Consider the following 20776-nt stretch of genomic DNA (forward strand, 5'->3'; position numbering starts at 1 on the left):
TGAGGAGACATGGCTGCACCTACTGCTGGGGATACCCCTTAGCGGTCATATTCCGCACGGCGCAGACCTCCTTCACCCTCTCCTCCCCGCCCGCTGACACGGCTTGCACAGCTGGATAGTGGCGGCTCCTCATCCCCCTTCTGGTTGACAGAACTACCTCTCCTAGCATGGAACCAGATCTCGTTCAACCCAACGAGCTCACAGCGGCCAAGCTATGAAACCCCATTATGACAGGGTTGATGATGCTCCCCCCCTCCCCACAACCAATTGAAGTCCGCAATGTCTGGAATCACCTGTCCTGCTCCCCTGCACCCTTTTTGTTTTTACAGGTGTACCAAGTGTCCCACACTGACGGACTCTGGCAGAGATACCCCCCAGCGGCCCTGGGACACCAGAAGCTGCACAACTGTTTTGGAACAGGAAGCGTGAGTTACATTGGTGGAAGGGGTATCCACTGGACTTGGGGGGCGGGCCAGAGTTTTGAGCTGTATGTTATTTTGGAATCCGGGGAGTGGGGGGCTTGTGGGGTTCTGGGCCGTGTTTTCGCGGTTGGGGCCGGAGATATTTGATGTGGGTATACAGGGGGAGTCCCCTCTCTCAACTGTTCCACCCCCCCCCCTCAGGTTGCCCGGTTGGCACCAGACGGGGGGGACTCGGGTGAGATGTCAGTGGGACTTTTTTCCGGGGTGACGTCCAGCGGGGGCAATACATTGTTTGATAGTCAGCCTGGGCATTTTGTTTACTTGATTTGCTGATGTTGTTTGTTAAAGCTATATGCAGCCTGAATGTCCTGTATAACTATGTGTCCTTACTCTCCACACATCTCTTGGCCATGAAACACTTATCAATGGTCCACATCCACACACTCTGAGAAGGCCGGTGTGGTCGGGAAGGGTCTGGGAGCATCCCATAAGCCCTTGCTGAACGCACTCCCACTTAGGACGACGCTCGTTACCCTGGTGACACTGGGAGCGTACTTGCAAGTACTTTGCAGATACTTTAGTTACCCAGGCTGGTTAGTGCCCGCTACGGGCTTACTCCTTCGGCGGACGCGTCTTTTACCCCTGCAGAGGACTAGTCATCCGCAGGGGACTACTTCTCCTTCTTGCTCTTTTCTCACTTACTCTCCTCACCAATCCTTTCTTGTCCTCCCTAACCCCCCCCCCCCTTTGGATCTCTTACCTCTTCTCTCCCACCCCCCATGAAAATAGATGAGATTAATATCGTCACTCTAAACATAAATGGGACTCAATGTCCCAGAGAAGCGGCGGATGCTGCTCAACGTCATGAGACGCCTAAACGCCGATATTGTTCTATTGCAAGAGACACATTTCAGAGAAAACACTTTTCCAATTCTCAAAAATAGATTCTACCCGACGGTATACCATTCTGGATATTCGGAAGCTAAATGTAGAGGGGTCTCCATTTTAATTTGATGGGCAGATTCCTATTCCTCAAGGATCTGATTGGTGGCGTAAAAATGACCATTGCTATCCTTTATGCCCCAAACAGCCAACAAGACACTTTCATCAAAAAACACCTAGTTGTCCTCCGGAAATTTTCCGAGGGACAGATCATTGTCGGGGGAGACTTTAACATCCCCCTGCTCCCTGCTGAGGATACCTCCACGGGTCGCTCTTCCACCACTCGGGGCACGCGCAAGGCCATACATCTAGCTCTACATGCATCACAGCTCATTGGCGCCTGGCGTCTTTTCCACCCCGGCGAGCGAGACTACACTTTCTACTCTCGCCCCCACAACGCGCACTCGCACATAGACTTCCTTTTTTGTTGCCCACAACCAACTGCAAGCTGTCAAGGATGCCTCATTGGGGTCCATCACTTGGTCGGACCACGCTCCGGTTACACCAAGATATGCCCTGACCGACTTCTATAGAGGTCAAAAGGAAGCCGTGTCGGCTTAATGAGAGTCTTCTACAAGACCCTGAGGTACTGGCTGACGTGACAAAAGTAATAACCAACTACTTTCAAACCAACAACGACACTCACAGCGGGGCAGGCCTAGTGTGGGAAGCCCACAAAGTGGTGATTCGGGGAGTCCTCATAAAACACGGTGCGAGACTTAAACATCAAAAGGACAACCCAATTGACCTCCCTTCTTGACAAACTTCAGGCCCTGGAATTTAGACACAAACAAACCCCAACGGGCCCACTGAAAACGGAGCTCGACACGCTACGCACGCAGGACACTGACCTACTCACTTTTAAAGCCAAGTCGGCACTCCAAATCTCCCGCAAATTTTTTTTAGGAATCAGCCAATAATTGCGGTAGACTCCTGGCACAATCCTTACGCGCCCAGAAACTAGCATCCTATATACCGTCTGTACACTCCCCGACCGGCCAAAGAATAACTATGCCTTAGCACATATCACAGGAATTTAAGTCATTTTACGAGTCACTCTACAACCTGTCAACGACGCCTCCACCTTTAGACCATATGACAGACTACATAACTTTCTCATGTATGACCACCCTACCTACTGAGACACATGACTTGCTAGAAGACCCCATCATGTTGCCCCGAGCTACAGCTTGCGATAGGCAGCACCAAACTAGGAAAAGCCCCACCGGACGGTCTCATGCTTCAGGCGACCACCTAGTTAAAATGCTTCACGGCCTTAACGAGGGAGGTAAACAGGGGTGGACTGGGACAAAAATTTGGCCCTGGACTTCATCCAGACCGGCCCACTTAATTTTTGCAAACGCACACACAAAAACAGTAAACTATACACAATTGTCGGCGGTAAAAATAGCGGTGTTTTACCGCCGACGCTATGGGCGGCTCAGTGTGAAAGGGGTCTAATACATCAGTTACTATGACCAGTGGCACTGCATTTACCCCCGGTCCCCCCACCATGCTGCATATTAAAAAAATCACAGACACATACACTGACCCCCCCTCCTGACACAAACAATGTCCCCCCTCCTTACACATATACTGACCCCCTCTTCTTACACATATACTGTTCCCCCCTCCTTACACATACACTGACCCCCCTCCTTACACATATACTGACCCCCCTCCTTACACATATACTGACCCCCCTCCTTACACATATACTGACCCCCCTCCTTACACATATACTGACCCTCCCTCCTTACACATATACTGACCCTCCCTCCTTACACATATACTGACCCTCCCTCCTTACACATATACTGACCCTCCCTCCTTACACATATACTGACCCTCCCTCCTTACACATATACTGACCCCCCTCCTTACACATATACTGACCCCCCTCCTTACACATATAATGACCCCCCTCCTTACACATATACTGACCCTCCCTCCTTACACATATACTGACCCTCCCTCCTTACACATATACTGACCCTCCCTCCTTACACATATACTGACCCTCCCTCCTTACACATATACTGACCCTCCCTCCTTACACATATACTGACCCTCCCTCCTTACACATACACTGACACCCCTCCTTACACATATACTGACCCTCCCTCCTTACACATTTACTGACCCTCCCTCCTTACACATATACTGACCCTCCCTCCTTACACATATACTGACCCCCCTCCTTACACATATACTGACCCCCCTCCTTACACATATACTGACCCCCCTCCTTACACATATACTGACCCCCCTCCTTACACATATACTGACCCCCCTCCTTACACATACACTGACCCCCTCCTAACACATACACCGACACCCATTTCCTTTCACAGTCCCCTCCTTTCTGGTATCCTTTACAGCATGCTTGATAAAGGAGTGCGGCAGCCTCACCACTCGCTGCCTGTCACTCGTCGCATACCCGGTGACGCCATCATCCCTCGCCTGCAGTCCATCTGCGCTCCAAGCCTCGTTTTGGCGATTCCCCACCGCAGCTAGCTTCCTCCATCAGCGGTGATAGTGGATCCATACAAGCGCTCCAGCAGACCCTGGATGACAGTGACGGCCGGATGACACCTCTCCACACCTCAGGAATACTGACTTATATGCCTATTTGTCACTTCAAAAATGTGAGTGACCATTACCTAAGTTTTTAAACCTCATTAAATTGTTTTAAACTATTACACCCAGAGGCGCCTCTTCCCTTGTTTTGCAATGGAACCGTGCATGTGCAGTAGTTGCAACGGGTGCGGCCACCACCTTCCTCCCCAGCCAGCAGTCAGATTCAGCAGCCGCACGACCAGATACCGATGTGCGGGCCCCCTTCGTCCAGTACATAGCAAACACTGCCTGTATACATTCTGACTGTCAAATGTACTGGACGAAGGAGCCCCGCCACATTGGTATCGGGGCTTGCGGCTGCAGTGAGAGTGGAGCTGTCAAATCTAAACAATGATGTCAGGGATGGGGGTGCCCCCGCATATTGGCCCCGCCCATCCCCGACATCAGTGCTTAGTTTTGACAGCTCCACTCTCACTGCGGCCGCACGCCCCCGCTTGCCCACCAATCACTGGATGTTTACACTCAGGGCGAGGCTCCAGGCTTTTTGGGGACCCATTCGGGGCTCTAGCCATCCCCTCCCGACGCCCCTGAGTGACAACTGGCCCACTGAGCCATCGGCCCACCGGGAAACTCCGGGTAGTCCCGATGGCCAGTCCAACCCTGGAGGTACATTACATGCCTCCACGTTAAAGGCGCAGATTTCTGTCATCCCTAAGGAAGGTAAAGACCCGTCATACTGCGGGAGTTACCGACCTATATCCCTACTTAATACAGACCTTAAATTGTTCATCAAAATTATAGCCACTAGACAGAGGCGGCTCTAGGCTTTGTGAGGCCTTAAGCAAAACTTGGACACGAGGCCCCACTCACGCCCATAATGGGAAAAATAACGGTGTGCACCCCAACCGCACTGCCAGATTCCCTCCTCTGCTCTCCCGCTGACTGCGGTGGGGGATATTCAGGATGAAGGCCGGAAAAAGGGTCTGGTAAATGTCATTTACCAGCCCCTATCTTTACTAAAAGAACATAGTGAGTGATCGGTACTGATCACTCACTGTGTTCATTCATAAATTAAGCACAGTAAACATTTTTGTTCAATGCTTTCATTTATGAATTAACATTAGCCTCTGTTCATTCATCTGCAGTGCAGCTGAGGTTACAGAGAAAGAAACTGGGGAATGTGTTTCCTCGATCCCTTTCTCTGTATCAATAGTGAGACTTCAGGGGTCTGTTTAGACACCTGATATCTCACTAAAGAAACCAAAAGGGGCGCGGAGTGTATGGAGGTGGGAGGTATGTACATGAGAGGGGTGCGGAGTGTATGAAGTGGGTGGTATGTACAGGAGAGGGGTGGGTGGTATGTACAGGAGAGGGGTGCGGAGTGTATGACGGTGGGTGGTATGTACAGGAGAGGGGTGCGGAGTGTATGGCGGTGGGTGGTATGTACAGGTGAGGGGTGCGGATTATCTGGGGTGGGTGGTATGTACAGGAGAGGGGTGCGGAGTGTATGGGGTAGGTGGAATGTACAGGAGAGGGGTGTGGAGTGTATGGGGTGGATGGTATGTACAGGAGAGGGGTGCGGAGTGTATGGGGTGGGTGGTATGTACAGGAGAGGGGTGCGGAGTGTATGGAGGTGGGTGGTATGTACAGGAGAGGGGTGCGGAGTGTATGGGAGGTGGGCAGTATCAAATACACCACTGGTCACTGATGCATTGGTGACCATTGGCAGTTAATTAACCCCTTTGTCCTGCATTAGTGACACCAGTGTCAGTGTTCATCAACCCTTTCATGCTGCACCATATAGGGGTTAATTAACACTGACACTGGTGTCACTAATGCAGCACAAAGGGGTTAATTAACTGCCACTGGTCACCAATGCATCAGTGACCAGTGGCAGTACATTAACCCCCTCCATGCTGCATATTAAAAATACCATTGCAAATTAACCCCCCCCCCCCCCAAAGAGTTAATCACTTCAGGCAGTTAACACAGCAAAGTCACTGTGACAACAGTGCTTTAGAAAAGGTATTTAGCCTTATTTAAACTTACTTGCAGTTTTGCATGGGGCTTCACTGGCTCCTCGCAGGTCTTTTGCAGCAGCACTTACCTCTGCTCTTTCATCTCGCCTGCCGGCCTGCCGCTCTGACTCTCCTACCTTCCCATCCATCGGCTCTATACAGCGTTCGTGGGGCCTCCTCCGCGGAATCTTCCTTTTCCCCTCCTCGCCACGGCATGCCAGATGCCACCTCCGGGTGTGCGGGGACCGCTCCGGTGAGCACTCCTGCGGTGGGGGTGAAGGCTGGGGGGGGGCGCAATCTGTGTCTCCGGAGCAGTGGGAATTGTGCTCCGGCTGCTGGAATCTCCTCCCCTTCTTCTCCCCCGGACAACACAGCACTGGCCCCGCCTCCTCCTCAAGACTCAGCCACGCTCTGACCCCTCTCTCCACTGCCTGGCCGTGGAGTTTACAGGCATGCTAACCCGCTGCTGGCCGGAGCTTAACGCCGCGGCGACATTGTTGTCAGCAGAGGCGGCTCTTCAATTAGGCGATCGCCAGGCCCCTGTGCATGCGAGGCCTTAGGCGATCGCCTTATTTGCCTAATTAGAGAGCCGCCTCTGCCACTAGACTACAATCCCATCTTCCTCACCTACAGTGCCTTGCGAAAGTATTCGGCCCCCTTGAACTTTGCAACCTTTTGCCACATTTCAGGCTTCAAACATAAAGATATAAATTGTGTCCCACTTGTTGTTGATTCTTCAAAAAAAATTACAGTTTTATATCTTTATGTTTGAAGCCTGAAATGTGGCAAAAGGTCGCAAAGTTCAAGGGGGCCGAATACTTTCGCAAGGCACTGTAATTCATTTAGATCAAGTGGGCATTGTCTCAACAATGGAAGCGAGGGACAATACCACCAAAGTACTGAACTTGCTCTATTCGTCCACCCGCACTAAAACACCAAGGCCCGGATTCAGAAAGAAGTTACGCTGGCGTATCTATTGATACGTCGCGTAACTTCTAGGATGCGTCGGCGTATCTTTTTTCTGTATTCAGAAAACGAGATACGCCGGAATTTTGCTAAGATCCGACTGGCGTAAGCCTCTTACGCCGTCGTATCTTAGTTGCATATTTACGTTGTCCGCTAGGTGGCGCTTCCGTAGATTAACGCAAGGAATATGCAAATTAGGTAGATACGCCGATTCACAAACGTACGTACGCCCGGCGTTTACGTAAGGCTTTTTCCGGTGTAAAGTTACCCCTCATAAAGCAGGGGTAAGTCATGTTAGGTATGGACGTCGGAAACGTACGAACAGCGTTGTATTTTACGTTGTTTGCGTAAGTCGTCCGTGAATGGGGCTGTACGTAAGTTACGTTCATGTCGAAAGCATTGACTATTTGCGGCGTAATTGGGAGCATGCGCACCGGGATACGTCCACGGACGGCGCATGTGCCGTTCAAAAACAGCGTCAATTACGTAGGGTCATGATAGTTTAACATAAAACACGCCCACTACCAGCCAAATTTGAATTAGGCGGGCTTACACCGACACATTTACACTACGCCGCCGTAACTTAGGGCGCAAGTACTTTCTGAATACGGAACTTGCGCCCTAAGTTACGGCGGTGTAGTGTATCTGAGATACGCTACGCCCGCCGATAGATACGATAATGTATCTGAATCTGTGATCCTGACCTCAGCAATAGGCCAGTATGATGTGTACCTCCATGGCGCACAGAGTGCCACGACCAGCAAGGCACAGAAGAATGAGATCTACCAGATCACCCTGGAGGTCAATGCCCTTAGGCATGAGACCAGGACCTCCAAAGACATTAAAAAAAAAATTAATGATATGAGACGGTGGGTCAGGGAGAAGCTGGCCAAGGTGAGGAGGAACCTCAGGGGCACGGGAGGCGGACCTGCTTAATCTCTGAGGTTGACAGCTGAGGAGGAGGTGATCGCCAGCTGTCTGGAGAAGGAGCAGGTGGAGGGCCTGGAGGGCTTTGACTCCAGTGAGCAGGACTTGAGGACAGGTAAGTGTGTTTTATTCCCCATCCGGTGTGTAGCATGTGAGGGGGTGGAAGGGAATATGTGACAAGTGTGTGGGTCCACCAACATATGAATGCTTTGCGTCATCCACAGATGTGCTGGAGGGAGCTGGGCCGTCTGCTGGTGTCCGACCCACGCCATCCCCGGAACATCTGCCTCAGCCTGACCCCCTGGGAAGCCATGATCCATCGGTGGAGGGGAGTGCCCACACCTCTCCTCTAGAGGTAGTTGAGGAGGAGCCGGTGGATCTCCACCAGGAGGAATGCTTCTATTTTGAGGAGGCTTTTACCTTCCCCGGACCCTCAGAGACCTCCACCCCATCCAGGGCTACCCCATCCAGGGGAACCCCCTCCCGGGCTACCCCCTCCCGGACTACCCCGTCCAGACGGACCCCCTCCCGGGCTACCCCGCCCAGACGGACCCCCTCCAGGGCTACCCCGTCCAGACGGACCCCCTCCCGGGCTACCCCGTCCAGACAGACACATGCCTCTCCATCCCCCAGGAAGGCATTGAGGAAGACCAGGGGTGTACCCGGACCCCTCCAAGAAGGGCTGGAGAGGGAGCAGGCAAGGCAGACACGCAACATGGGTGCTCTAGCCTGTGACCTGCACCGTGTGGCAGACAGCCTGGCCTCCTCAGCCAAGACCCAGGCTGATTGCACAGTGGCTGTGCAGGGCACCGCAGCCGCTATGCAGCAGTGCCTCACCCAGCAGGCTGAGCAGACCAGCTCGATCTCGGACTGCCTGCAGGATGTGAGCGCAAACTGCGCTGCCATGGTCACATGCATGGGTGACCAAGCCCAGACCCTTGAGGCCATGCGTCACCACATGGTGGCATGGGGTCCCTCACCATCTGGGGACCATGGCTCGAATGAGCAGGCCAGCCTGGAGCGTCATACCAGGGCGATTGGGGAGCTGCAGGCTTCGTGGCTGAGGTGAAGAGCCTGGGAGTGGCTGTACAGGCCAACACTGCTGCCATCGAGGCAGAGGGAAGGCAGACCAACACCTGCCAGCTGCGGATGCAGGCGAATACTAACTCTGTTCTCACCCGCATTGCCGTTGCGTTGGAGGGCATGCAGGCTCCATCTGCCATCAGAGCCAGGAGTGACAGACCAGGGGATGAACCTCCTCCTGATGAGAGAGGCTCCCCCACCCGAGGCTCCCCCCAGACAATTGAGGAGCCGTACCCGTGGTACCCGGGCCTGGCCCACGAGAGGGCAAATGACTGCTCTCTGGGTTTTTTTTGCTCAGAGTATGAGCTTTATTTTTTATTTTTTGGACGTGCAAAAAAGGAGGATGTGCCGTCCTCCTGTAAGGGCATGATCCCTATTTTATTTTTATTTTTTGTCACTGCACACGGTGAGGAGTGCAGAAGTGGTGCCCGGACACCCGTTTGCAGGGGCAGGGTTTGCCCGGTGCTGCTACAGTGTGACGAGTGTGTGAGTGTGTGTATGTGTGGGTGACATTCCTGCCAGCAAGGCGTGTCACCTTGGATCGTCAGGGAGAGGTTATCCCCACGACCGTGTGAATGTGGTATGAATGGACAGCAACATCATTGGGACTTTAGCGTAGCGTTGCTGCTCCCAAGTCCTGCACGGTGGACTTGGGCTAAACCAATGTGAGGTGGATGTGGTGTGTGTGAGCTAGGGACCACAGTGGTGTGCATGCGTGCATTGTCCGTGTGCCATGATGAATGTGTGCGTTTAAACGTGCAAAGATACGTTCCACGAGGCAACTCCTGACTGCTGTTCCCTCAGCAGACGGGGTAGCCTCGGGCAGGGGGGGACTGTCTGGTTAGGGGGTCAGGTCATCACATATGTCAATCTTCAGGCCCTTTCTCATGGCGTAGTTGTGCAGCACGCAACATGCACCGATGATCTGGCACACAAAGTTTGGGGAATACAACAGGGTCCCCCCGGACTTATCCAGACATCGGAAACGGGACTTCAGGATGCCAAATGTGCGCTCCACCACTGCACGGGTGCGTATGTGTGCAGCATTGTATTTTCTCTCTCCTCTGGTTTGGGGATTCCGGTATGGAGTCAGGAGATGGGGCCCAAGTGCATATGCAGAGTCACCTAGAAGGGAAAAAACAGGAGGATGTTAGTCGTGCATGTGCCCCTCGTGATGTCTGCATCATGGGGTCGGACAGTCATGCCTGACACCCATGTCACTCACCAACCAGCCAGCTGTCCCTGTACACGTTCTGTTCGAATTCCGTTGGGATGTTGCTTTGACAGTATATGTAGCGGTCGTGGCTGGCCCCTGGGTGTTTGGCACATACGTGCCATATGAGGCATTGGGCATCGGCTATCACCTGTACGGTGATGGAATGCCACTGCTTACAATTACAGTATATGTGCTCTGTGGCACGGGGGGCCGTAGTGCCACATGTGTGTAATCAATGGCCCCGATGGTGCGTGGGAATGCGGCAATTCTGTAGAAATCCTGCATTGCCTTCTGCCGCAGATGCTCATGGGTGGGTTTGATGATGTGGTGGGACATGCGTGTGAGGATTGCAGGGACAACCTGGTGCACGCATCTGCTCATGGTGGATTGTGACATCCCAGACACGACTCCACTTGTACGTTGGAAAGATCCACTGGCGAGGAAATGCAGTGTTGCCAGTACCTTGACTAGTGGCTGCACTGCATGTGAGCGTTCTGTCTGGCTGGTGATGTCATCATGCAGGTCTGTGGCTAATTCCAGGATGGCATCAGGGCTGAATCTGAAGATGCGATACACCTCCGATTCCCCCATGCCAAAGACGTTCATGCGCATTCGGTATATCCTCTCCCGTGCCCTCCTCCGTGCCTGTGGACGCAGTAGTGCTATGACCATGGCTGCCCCTGGCATCAGGGCCGCCATCAGGGGGTGGTACAGGCAGTACACCTGTAAGGGGCCTGGAGGTCCCCAGGGGCCCGGATGGCAACCCCCTTTAAAAAAAACAAAAAAACACTTGTAGCCCATTACTTCCTCTACCGATGTACCGAGTTTGGTTACCGGAGAACGTAAGGCCGGGGAAGGGCGAATTTTTTAAGCCGAACATCAACCGCCATAGACTCCCATGTTAACCGGGTTTTTGTCCAGTTGTGTTTGGGCACTCGGTAACAGTCGGGTATCGGTGCCCTTGACTATCCCTTCGGGAACCTGAGTCCAGGAGAAGTGTGGCTACCACCTCTCGGTGTCGGTGTATTTTTAAGACCCGTAGTCGAGGCGGTAGGTTAGGAAGTTTTTACCGGCGTTCCGGTAACCGAATATCGTCCGTAAAAATACGAGGGGGGTCTCATTCCATTGGAAAGCGTTGGGGAAATCTAATGAGACCAACCGGAGCTCTGTGGTGAACAATTTGAGCTATACCGTTTCAAAGTGCGGTTTTCCGGTTACCGAAACCTTCTGGTGGTGGTACCGGTCCCAAACTCTATTTTTTTTTTTAGGGGTCCGGAGGTCCCCAGGGGCCTGGAGGCCCACAGAACCCCAGATGGCAAGCCGCCTTTTTTTTTTTTATAAAAAAAAAATATATATTATTTTATTTCTTTTTTTTATAAATTATATATATATATATAATTAATAATATAATAATATAATATAATAATTAATATATATATTTTTTTTAATTGAAGGGCCCAGAGGTCCCGGATGGCTACCCCCCTTTTTTTATATATATTTTTCTTTATTTCTTCTCTCTCAATTCGCGGCAGCACCCCCCCAGGCCCATGCCTGAAGCTGTGTAAGGGGCCCCATAACTCCTGATGGCGGCCCTGCCTGGCATGTTGGCATACAGATGTGTTGTCCTGCAAGTGTGGCTGCTTAGCTCGTCCGTTACGATGATGCTGCAGCTGCTGTCCAGCTGACCTGTGCACGTCTGGTGCGGAGTTACACCTCCTTTATGGGGAATAACTTTAGGCCGGACGCACAACAAGTCATAATTCTATCCCCTATTTTGTAGACGCTATAACGTTTGCGCAAACCAATCACTATACGCTTATTGCGATTTTAATTTTTACCAAAAATATGTCGAAGAATATGTATCGGACTAAACTGAGATTTTTTTTTTTTTTATTGGATATTATAGCAAAAAGTTAAAAATGGTTTATTTTTTTCAAAATTGACGCTTTATTTTTGTTTATAGCGCAAAAAATAAAAACCGCAGAGGTGATCAAATACCACCAAAAGAAAGCTCTATTTGTGGGGGGAAAAAAAGGACGTTGATTTTGTTTGGGAGCAACTTCGCACGACCGCGCAATTGTCATTTAAAGCGTGACAGTGCTGAAAGCTGAAATTTCACCTGGGCAGGAAGGGGGGAAAAGGTGCCCAGTAAGCAAGTGGTTAATGAAACTGCTTGAAGGAGCCCTTATAAATTTAAGAAACGTTGAATTGAATTTAAAAAGTAATAAAAATCTTAGCCCCGCTCTTTTGTGCGGGCTAAGCGACGCCTGACCCATCCGAGTATTTGCTGATTTTTGAGGTTGTTGTGCAGATGAAGAATTCTTTCCATGTTTAGGCTCATCTATTGTAGTTGTGGGTTGCGGGCAGGCGGAGTGTTCTCTAATAAATGACAAGAAGTTAATTTGTCGATTTGCAGGTATAGTAAGGTATAGTAAGTTCCCCCATCGATATGATATATATGATGGTATTTGAGAACTTGCAAGTACGGTTTCATAGCTTTGCGTTTAATTAGCATGAATTGAGGTAAAAATTGAAAAATGTGATATTTGTGTCCTTGAAGAATCAGGGATTCTTTATTCCTTGCTGCTTCTATTAATTGTTCTTTAGTGTAAAAATAGTGCTTCAGTATAATATCTGTAGGCGGGTCGTCTTTACATGAGGTTGGGGCCCTGTGGATTCTGTTCATTTATAGGCATTCAATTGGGGAATAGATGGAGCAAGTTTTTGGAAAAGTGCTGTTATGGTTAATGGTTAAGGCTTAATTTACTTCAGTAATGCCACGTATTCGTAAATTTGATCGTCTATCCCTATTTTTTAAATCTTCCAGGCGGTTTTGCAGAATAAAATAATAATCTTTAGGGGTTTCGAATTCTTCTGTATGAGTTGATGTAGTAATGTCAATTTCATCTGCCCTCTGCTCCAAAATAGATGTGCGTCTGCCTACCTCACAAATCTCACAAGTAAGCTTGTCAGTAATGGCATCTGAGGTATTCTGTAGTGCCTTATGCAATACTCTTTCAAATCAGGTAAGCAAGTCAGGGCCAATTGCATAGTGTTGGAGGGCTATAGAGGCACGTATCTATAACAGGTTCTCCATTTTGTGCTGAGAAGGGAGACATGTGCTGCTTCTGTGTGCACAGCTGTGAGGTGAGGCTGTGCTGCCGCCATTTTAGATGCCAGCTTTTGTCAGTGATACCTGTGGCTTTTTTCCCGCTTTAAGTTAAGATTTTCGTGCGGTATACATGCCTTCAAAAAATTCAGGGATAATGTAAACGCTGTGTGGATAATTTTTACCCGGTATGGCTCGTTACATCAGGCTGTCATGCATGGGTCGGTGCAGAGGTCTTACCTAGACGGCTTTGTGCATGCCCCTTTTTTTAGGCTTTTTGTCCTTTATTTAGACATATTAATCCTGCCAATAACAGACTCTCTTTTCTAGTGTGGCTACGCTCACTCCTCTACTCAATCTACGACTTCCGATTTGGACTACAAAACATCCTCTCCATCTCTATTACACAGGGGTTGTGTGAGAATTGGTAGTTTACAAACAACAACTTGCAAGAAAGATAGCATTGTGATTTTAGTTCAATTCACAGGAACACTGCATTTATGGCAAGATCAACAAGTATGTACTGTACTTGTTGAAAATGTGTATGTATGTTGCAATAAATTGCACTTTTGTCCTTGGGTTTAGATCTCCTACACATGTGTTATACATTGTTAAATAATCTACTGGGCCTATTTTAAAGTATGTTTATATCATTATTATTTGTTTTGTATAGAATATTGAAGGGTTAAAACCTCTTTCAAAGTTTTTATTGTTTTCCCTGTTGGGGAGATGATTCACTCTCTCTAGTTTTTCTGGTTACCATTTTAATTAGTGTTGTCCCGATACCACTTTTTTTAGGACCGAGTACAAGTACCGATACTTTTTTTCATGTACTCGCCGATACCGATTACCGATACTTTTTTCTAATGCCAAGTGTCAGTTCAACTAATGGGCACTGATAGGTGGCACCGACTGATGGGGACTGATAGATGGCACTAACTGATGGGCACTGATAGGTGGCACCTCTGAGCACTGGCACTGACAGGTGGCAGTTATGGGCCTGATGGCACTGACAGGTGGCTGGCACTGATAGGCGGCAGTTATGGGCACTGACAGGTGGCTGGCACTGATAGGCGGCAGTTATGGGCACTGACAGGTGGCTGGCACTGATAGGCGGCAGTTATGGGCATTGATGGCACTGATGGCACTGACAGGTGGCTGGCACTGATAGGCGGCAGTTATGGGCACTGATGGCACTGACAGGTGGCTGGCACTGATAGGCAGGAGTTGGCTGGCACTGTTAGATGGCACTGATACTTATAGGCGCTGACAGGTGGCTGGCACTTATGCAACTGTGATAGTGTGTTCTGTGTACAACTGTGACAGTATTCATTCAGCGTTTTACTTGCCGAGGGCTGCTATGATGTCCGTCCTGCTCGTCCTGCTCTCCACCCACTCTCCGCCCCTCTTAGCAGCTAGCACGATCTCCGCCCCTTCTCAACCCCCGCTCTCCGCCCCTCTTAGCACGATCTCAGCCCGCGCTCTCCGCCCCTTCTCAGCGCCCACTCTCCGCCCCTCTTAGCAGTTTAGCACGATCTCAGCCCCCGCTCTCCGCCCCTTGTCAGCCCCTGCTCTCTGCCCGCTCGTCACCTAAAAAAAAAAAAAAAAAGTATCGGCAGAAGCATCTGGAGCATTTGCAAGTACAAGTACTCACGCAAATGCTCAGTATCGGTCCCGATACCGATACTAGTATCGGTATAGGGAGAAGCCTAATTTTAATCTAATGAGAAAGTGAGCAGAGCTCATCACAAAATGTATTTGTGCTCAGAGATGTTTGCATACAATATAACTCCATGACACGTACCTCTCCTTGACTTCCTCTGGAAAGCCTCTGTCTGGAAACACAGCCGATATTGCGCTAAAAATCAGATCACTGGGAAGATGGCCTTTACCGATTTCCTTATTTCCTGAAAAGGTACAAACATAAAATAACAAAGAAAACAATACAGGTAATATTACCAGCCTGGTACAAGCCAAGTTAAAGAAAGAAGCTGACAAAGGATGTTTAAAAGGATGCTGCTCGAGAAAGTATCTAGATTATTATTGAATTTGACCTTAAAAATGTTTTCTTCCAATTCAATCAATAAGAGAAAAGTTTCACATGCATTCACTATACATTCTAACCACTTGAGCTCTCACACCTGTTTACCATTTACCATTATGGTCCAGAGCAATTTCCAATTTTCTGCTTTAAGTCTGTTTTATCAGTGATCATTTTACCATTACCATTCACCATTACTTAAAAGGGGTTGTAAACCCTTGTTTTGTTTTTCACCTTAATGCATCCTAAGAATTAAGGTGAAAAAACTTCTGGTAGTGACCGGCCCCCCAGCCCCCCGTTTTAATTACCTAAGCCCTGTAAGTATTTTTTTTTTAAATTTTGCTCTTTTTTCAGTGTGATGCGCGTAAATATATGTAAGAAGTATAAAAGTATTATTGAACAAAGCAAGCAAAAAAACAGGAAAAAGGTTTAACTATTACTTAATAAAATAGAAAAAAAACACCAGGAAAATATAATTGAATGGAGAAGTAGAATAAGGAGTTAATTAGGGCTGATTAGAGTAAACTAACAGAGGAACATTTTTTTTTACATAGTTGCATAGTTAGTCAGGTTGAAAAAAGACACAAGTCCATCCAGTTCTACCACAAAAAAAATAAACAAACAAAATAAAAAACACAATAAAATCCCATACACCCAACTCCATACCCACAGTTGATCCAGAGGAAGGCAAAAAACCCCAGCAGAGCATGATCCAATTTGCTACAGCAGGGAAAAAAAATCCTTCCTGATCCCCCGAGAGGCAATCGGATTTACCCTGGATCAACTTTACCTACAAATCTTAGTACTCAGTTATTTTATGTACATTTAGGAAAGTATCCAGGCCTTTCTTAAAGCAATCTACTGAGCTGGCCAGAACCACCTCTGGAGGGAGTCTGTTCCACATTTTCACAGCTCTTACTGTGAAGAAACCTTTCCGTATTTGGAGATGAAATCTCCTTTCCTCTAGACGTAAAGAGTGCCCCCTTGTCCTCAGTGTTGACCGTAAAGTGAATAACTCAATACCAAGTTCACTATATGGACCCCTTATATATTTGTACATGTTGATTATATCCCCCCTTATTCTCCTCTTCTCAAGAGTGAATACATTTAGTTCTTCTAATCTTTCCTCATAGCTGAGCTCCTCAATGCATCTTATCAGTTTGGTTGCCCTTCTCTGCACTTTCTCCAGTTCTCCGATATCCTTTTTGAGAACTGGGGCCCAAAACTGAACTGCATATTCCAGATGAGGTCTTACTAATGATTTGTACAGGGGCAAAAGTATATCTCTCTCTCTATATCTATCTCTATCTCTCTATATCTATCTCTACATGTGAGATTCTGCTTGCTTTAAAGCAGAGTTCCACCCAAAAGTGGAACCTCTGCTCATTTGTCTCCCCCCCCCCCCTTCGGTGCCACATTTGGCACCTTTTGGGGGGAGCGGATACCTGTCAGTAGGAACCGGTGTGAAGCTATAATTGCTACACTGCCGGGTTCCGTTACCCGCAATGGTGGCGCCAGCACCCGACAGCTGATGGAAACATCAGTTGCAGTGCTGACATTGCTGGACTCCAGGACAGGTAGGTGTCCTATTATTTAAAGTCAGCAGCTGCAGTATGTGAAACTGTTGGCTTTTAATGTTTGCAGGGTCAGGCTAATTTCCTCTTTAACTGACTTCATCTGCAGATTGAAATTCATCACTTTGATCTGTAGATGAAAAAACAGAATGTTACAAAATGAAACGATGGGGTTTATTTCCGAAAGGCAAATCCACTTTGCACTACAAGTCCACTGCAAGCGCACTTGGAAGTGCAGCCGCTGTATATCGATGTAGATCTGAGCGGAAGATCTGAAATGAGAGGAAGCTCTGCTGATTTTATCATCTAATCATGTGCAAGCTAAAATGCAGTTTTTTTATTTTCCTTGCATGTCCCCCTCAGATCTACAGCGACTGCACTTCCAAAGTGCACATTCAAGTGCACTTGCAGTGCAATTGTAGTGCAAAGTGGATTTGCCTTTCGTAAATAACCCCCAATGTTTCATTATATCTTTCTGTATTTGCAGCTGAGCAATGTTGTTGATAAACATTAAGTGAGAAAAGAGGAGGAGGGCACGTGATCTAAGGCATGGATCAAAATGATAGTTTATTTTTAACCCCTTCCTTCCCGAATCATTGTAAAATGACGTCAGCAGGAACCCTTCCTCCCTCCGGGTGGACGTCATTTGACGTCCTGGGCTTCTCGGGCGGCTGTCCGCCGGGCACCCGCGATTGCCCGCAATCACGGCAGGACCATGGATCTGTGTGTGTAAACACACAGATCATGTCCTGTCAGAGGTGAGGAGACCAATGTGTGCTCCCAAGTACAGAGGAACACAGATCGGTCTCCTCCCCTTGTGAGTCCCCTCCCCCTACAGTTAGAATCACTCACTAGGGAACATACAGTGCCTTGCGCAAGTATTCGGCCCCCTTGAACTTTGCGACCTTTTGCCACATTTCAGGCTTCAAACATAAAGATATAAAACTTTAATTTTTTTTGAAGAATCAACAGCAAGTGGGACACAATCATGAAGTGAAACGAAATTTATTGGATATTTCAAACTTTCTTAACAAAAACAAATGAAAAATTGGGCGTGCAAAATTATTCAGCCCCTTTACTTTCAGTGCAGCAAACTCTCTCCAGAAGTTCAGTTAGGATCTCTGAATGATCCAATGTTGACCTAAATGACTAATGATGATAAATAAAATCCACCTGTGTGTAATCAAGTCTCCGTATAAATGCACCTGCACTGTGATAGTCTCAGGAGGTCCGTTTAAAGCGCAGAGAGCATCATGAAGAACAAGGAACACACCAGGCAGGTCCGAGATACTGTTGTGGAGAAGTTTAAAGCCAGATTTGGATACAAAAAGATTTCCCAAGCTTTAAACATCCCAAGGAGCACTGTGCAAGCGATAATATTGAAATGGAAGGAGTATCAGACCACTGCAAATCTACGAAAACCTGGCCGCCCCTCTAAACTTTCAGCTCATACAAGGAGAAGACTGATCAGAGATGCAGCCAAGAGGCCCATGATCACTCTGGATGAACTGCAGAGATCTACAGCTGAGGTGGGAGACTCTGTCCATAGGACAACAATCAGTCGTATACTGCACAAATCTGGCCTTTATGGAAGAGTGGCAAGAAGAAAGCCATTTCTTAAAGATATCCATAAAAAAGTGTCATTTAAAGTTTGCCACAAGCCACCTGGGAGACATACCAAACATGAACTTTTTGACAACAATGCAAAACGTTATGTTTGGCGTAAAAGCAACACAGCTCATCACCCTGAACACACCATCCCCACTGTCAAACATGGTGGTGGCAGCATCATGGTTTGGGCCTGCTTTTCTTCAGCAGGGACAGGGAAGATGGTTAAAATTGATGGGAAGATGGATGGAGCCAAATACAGTACCATTCCTTAAAGAAAAGCTAAAGGAGTCTGCAAAAGACCTGAGACTGGGACGGAGATTTGTCTTTCAACAAGACAATGATCCAAAACCTAAAGAAAAAATCTACAATGGAATGGTTCACAAATAAACATATCCAGGTGTTAGAATGGCCAAGTCAAAGTCCAGACCTGAATCCAATCGAGAATCTGTGGAAAGAACTGAAAACTGCTGTTCACAAACGCTCTCCATCCAACCTCACTGAGCTTGAGCTGTTTTGCAAGGAGGAATGGGCAAAAATTTCAGTCTCTCGATGTGCAAAACTGATAGAGACATACCCCAGGTGACTTACAGCTGTAATCGCAGCAAAAGGTGGCGCTACAAAGTATTAACTTAAGGGGGCTGAATAATTTTGCGCGCCCAATTTTTCAGTTTTTTATTTGTTAAAAAAGTTTGAAATCCAATAAATTTCGTTCCACTTCATGATTGTGTCCCACTTGTTGAATCTTCAAAAAAAAATTACAGTTTTATATCTTTATGTTTGAAGCCTGAAATGTGGCAAAAGGTTGCAAAGTTCAAGGGGGCCGAATACTTTCGCAAGGCACTGTATTTAACCCCTTGATCGCCCCTTTGTGTTCACCCCTTCCCTGCCAGTCACATTTACACAGTAATCAGTGCAGTTTTATAGCACTAATTGCTGTATAAATGTGAATGGTCCCAAAAAAATGCCAAAAGTGTCTGATTGGTCCGTCGCAATGTCACGGTCACAATAAAAATCGCAGATCGCTGCCATTACTAGTAAAAAAAAAAAATGCCATAAATCTATCCCTTATTTTGTAGATGCTATAACTTTTGGCAAACCAATCAATAAACGCTTATTGCGATTTTTTTACCAAAAATATGTAGAAGAACACGTATCGGTCTAAACTGAGGGAAATTTTTTTTTTTTTTTTAAATTGTGATATTTATTAAATCAAAAAGTAAAAAATAGTGTTTTTTTTCTAAATTGACACTCTTTTGTTTATAGCGCAAAAAATAAAAACCGCAGAAGTGATCAAATACCACCAAACGAAAGCTCTATTTGTGGGGAAAAAAAACAAAGATTTCATTTGGGTACAGTGTTGCATGACTGCGCAATTGTCATTCAAAGTGCGACAACGCTGAAAACTAAAAATTGGTCTGGGCAGGAAGGGGGTATAAATGCCCTGTATTGAAGCGGTTAAACAAAGCATTACCGAGTGTAGAAAGTACTGGACCCGAGATCCCTCGTTTCTTCAAAATGTGGGTCTCAGTAGCCAGAGAGTCAAATTTAGCTTCTATAAGGAAGGATGGAACACTGGACCCTGCAACAGCAGGTCGTGACAAAGCAGAAGTTTACAAGGTCTTCCTTTCGCCATCTTTATGATCTCAGCGTACCAGGGCCTTCTGGGCCAATTTGGGGCCACTAGGATTACTGGAATTCCATCCTTCTTGATCCTGCAAAGTAGCCTTTGTAAGAGAGCGATCGGAGGAAATGCATGGATCAGTGAGAACTGATTCCATGGAATTATTAGAGCATCCGATCCGTAGGCCAGAGGATCTCTCGTCCTGTATACAAAGTTGTCCAACTTCCTGTTGAACCTGGAAGCTAGCAGGTCTACATCTGGGGTCCCCCGTCTCTGGCATATGGCCTGAAAGACATTGGGGTGGAGAGACCACTCTCCTGGTGACAGCTGCTGGCGACTTAGATAGTCCGCTTGCCAGTTTTCTACCCCTGGAATGAAGATTGCAGAAAGACAAGGAACATGATCTTCTGCCCATGCCAAGATCCAATTCACCTCCTTCTGAGCACCCTGACTGCAGATGCCTCCTTGGTGATTGATGTAAGCTACTGCAGTAGCATTGTCTGATTAAATCCAAACAGGGTGGCCCTGTATCCCGTGTGTCCAGGTTCTGAGGGCTAGATATACTGCCCCGAATCTCCAGTATGTTGATGGACAGGCTCTCTTTGGTCTTGGCCCAGATACCCTGGGCTGAAGCTTCTTCTAACACTGCTCCCCAGCTCAATAGGC

At 47.9% G+C, this 20776-nt stretch overlaps 1 protein-coding gene across 3 annotated transcripts in view; it reads right to left on the reverse strand.

The window, feature by feature from the left end:
• The window catches only part of EZH1 (enhancer of zeste 1 polycomb repressive complex 2 subunit), a 394387-nt gene that overhangs the window by 258515 nt on the left and 115096 nt on the right, over positions 1-20776 (reverse strand). For all 3 annotated transcript variants that reach the window (XM_040329824.1, XM_040329823.1, XM_040329825.1), the window contains one exon: positions 15068-15170. In XM_040329824.1, the coding sequence (XP_040185758.1) occupies positions 15068-15170 (103 nt within the window). The remainder of the gene's footprint in view (positions 1-15067; positions 15171-20776) is intronic.

Source organism: Rana temporaria, chromosome 12, assembly GCF_905171775.1.
Source record: "Rana temporaria chromosome 12, aRanTem1.1, whole genome shotgun sequence".
Classification (NCBI taxonomy): Eukaryota; Metazoa; Chordata; class Amphibia; order Anura; family Ranidae; genus Rana; species Rana temporaria.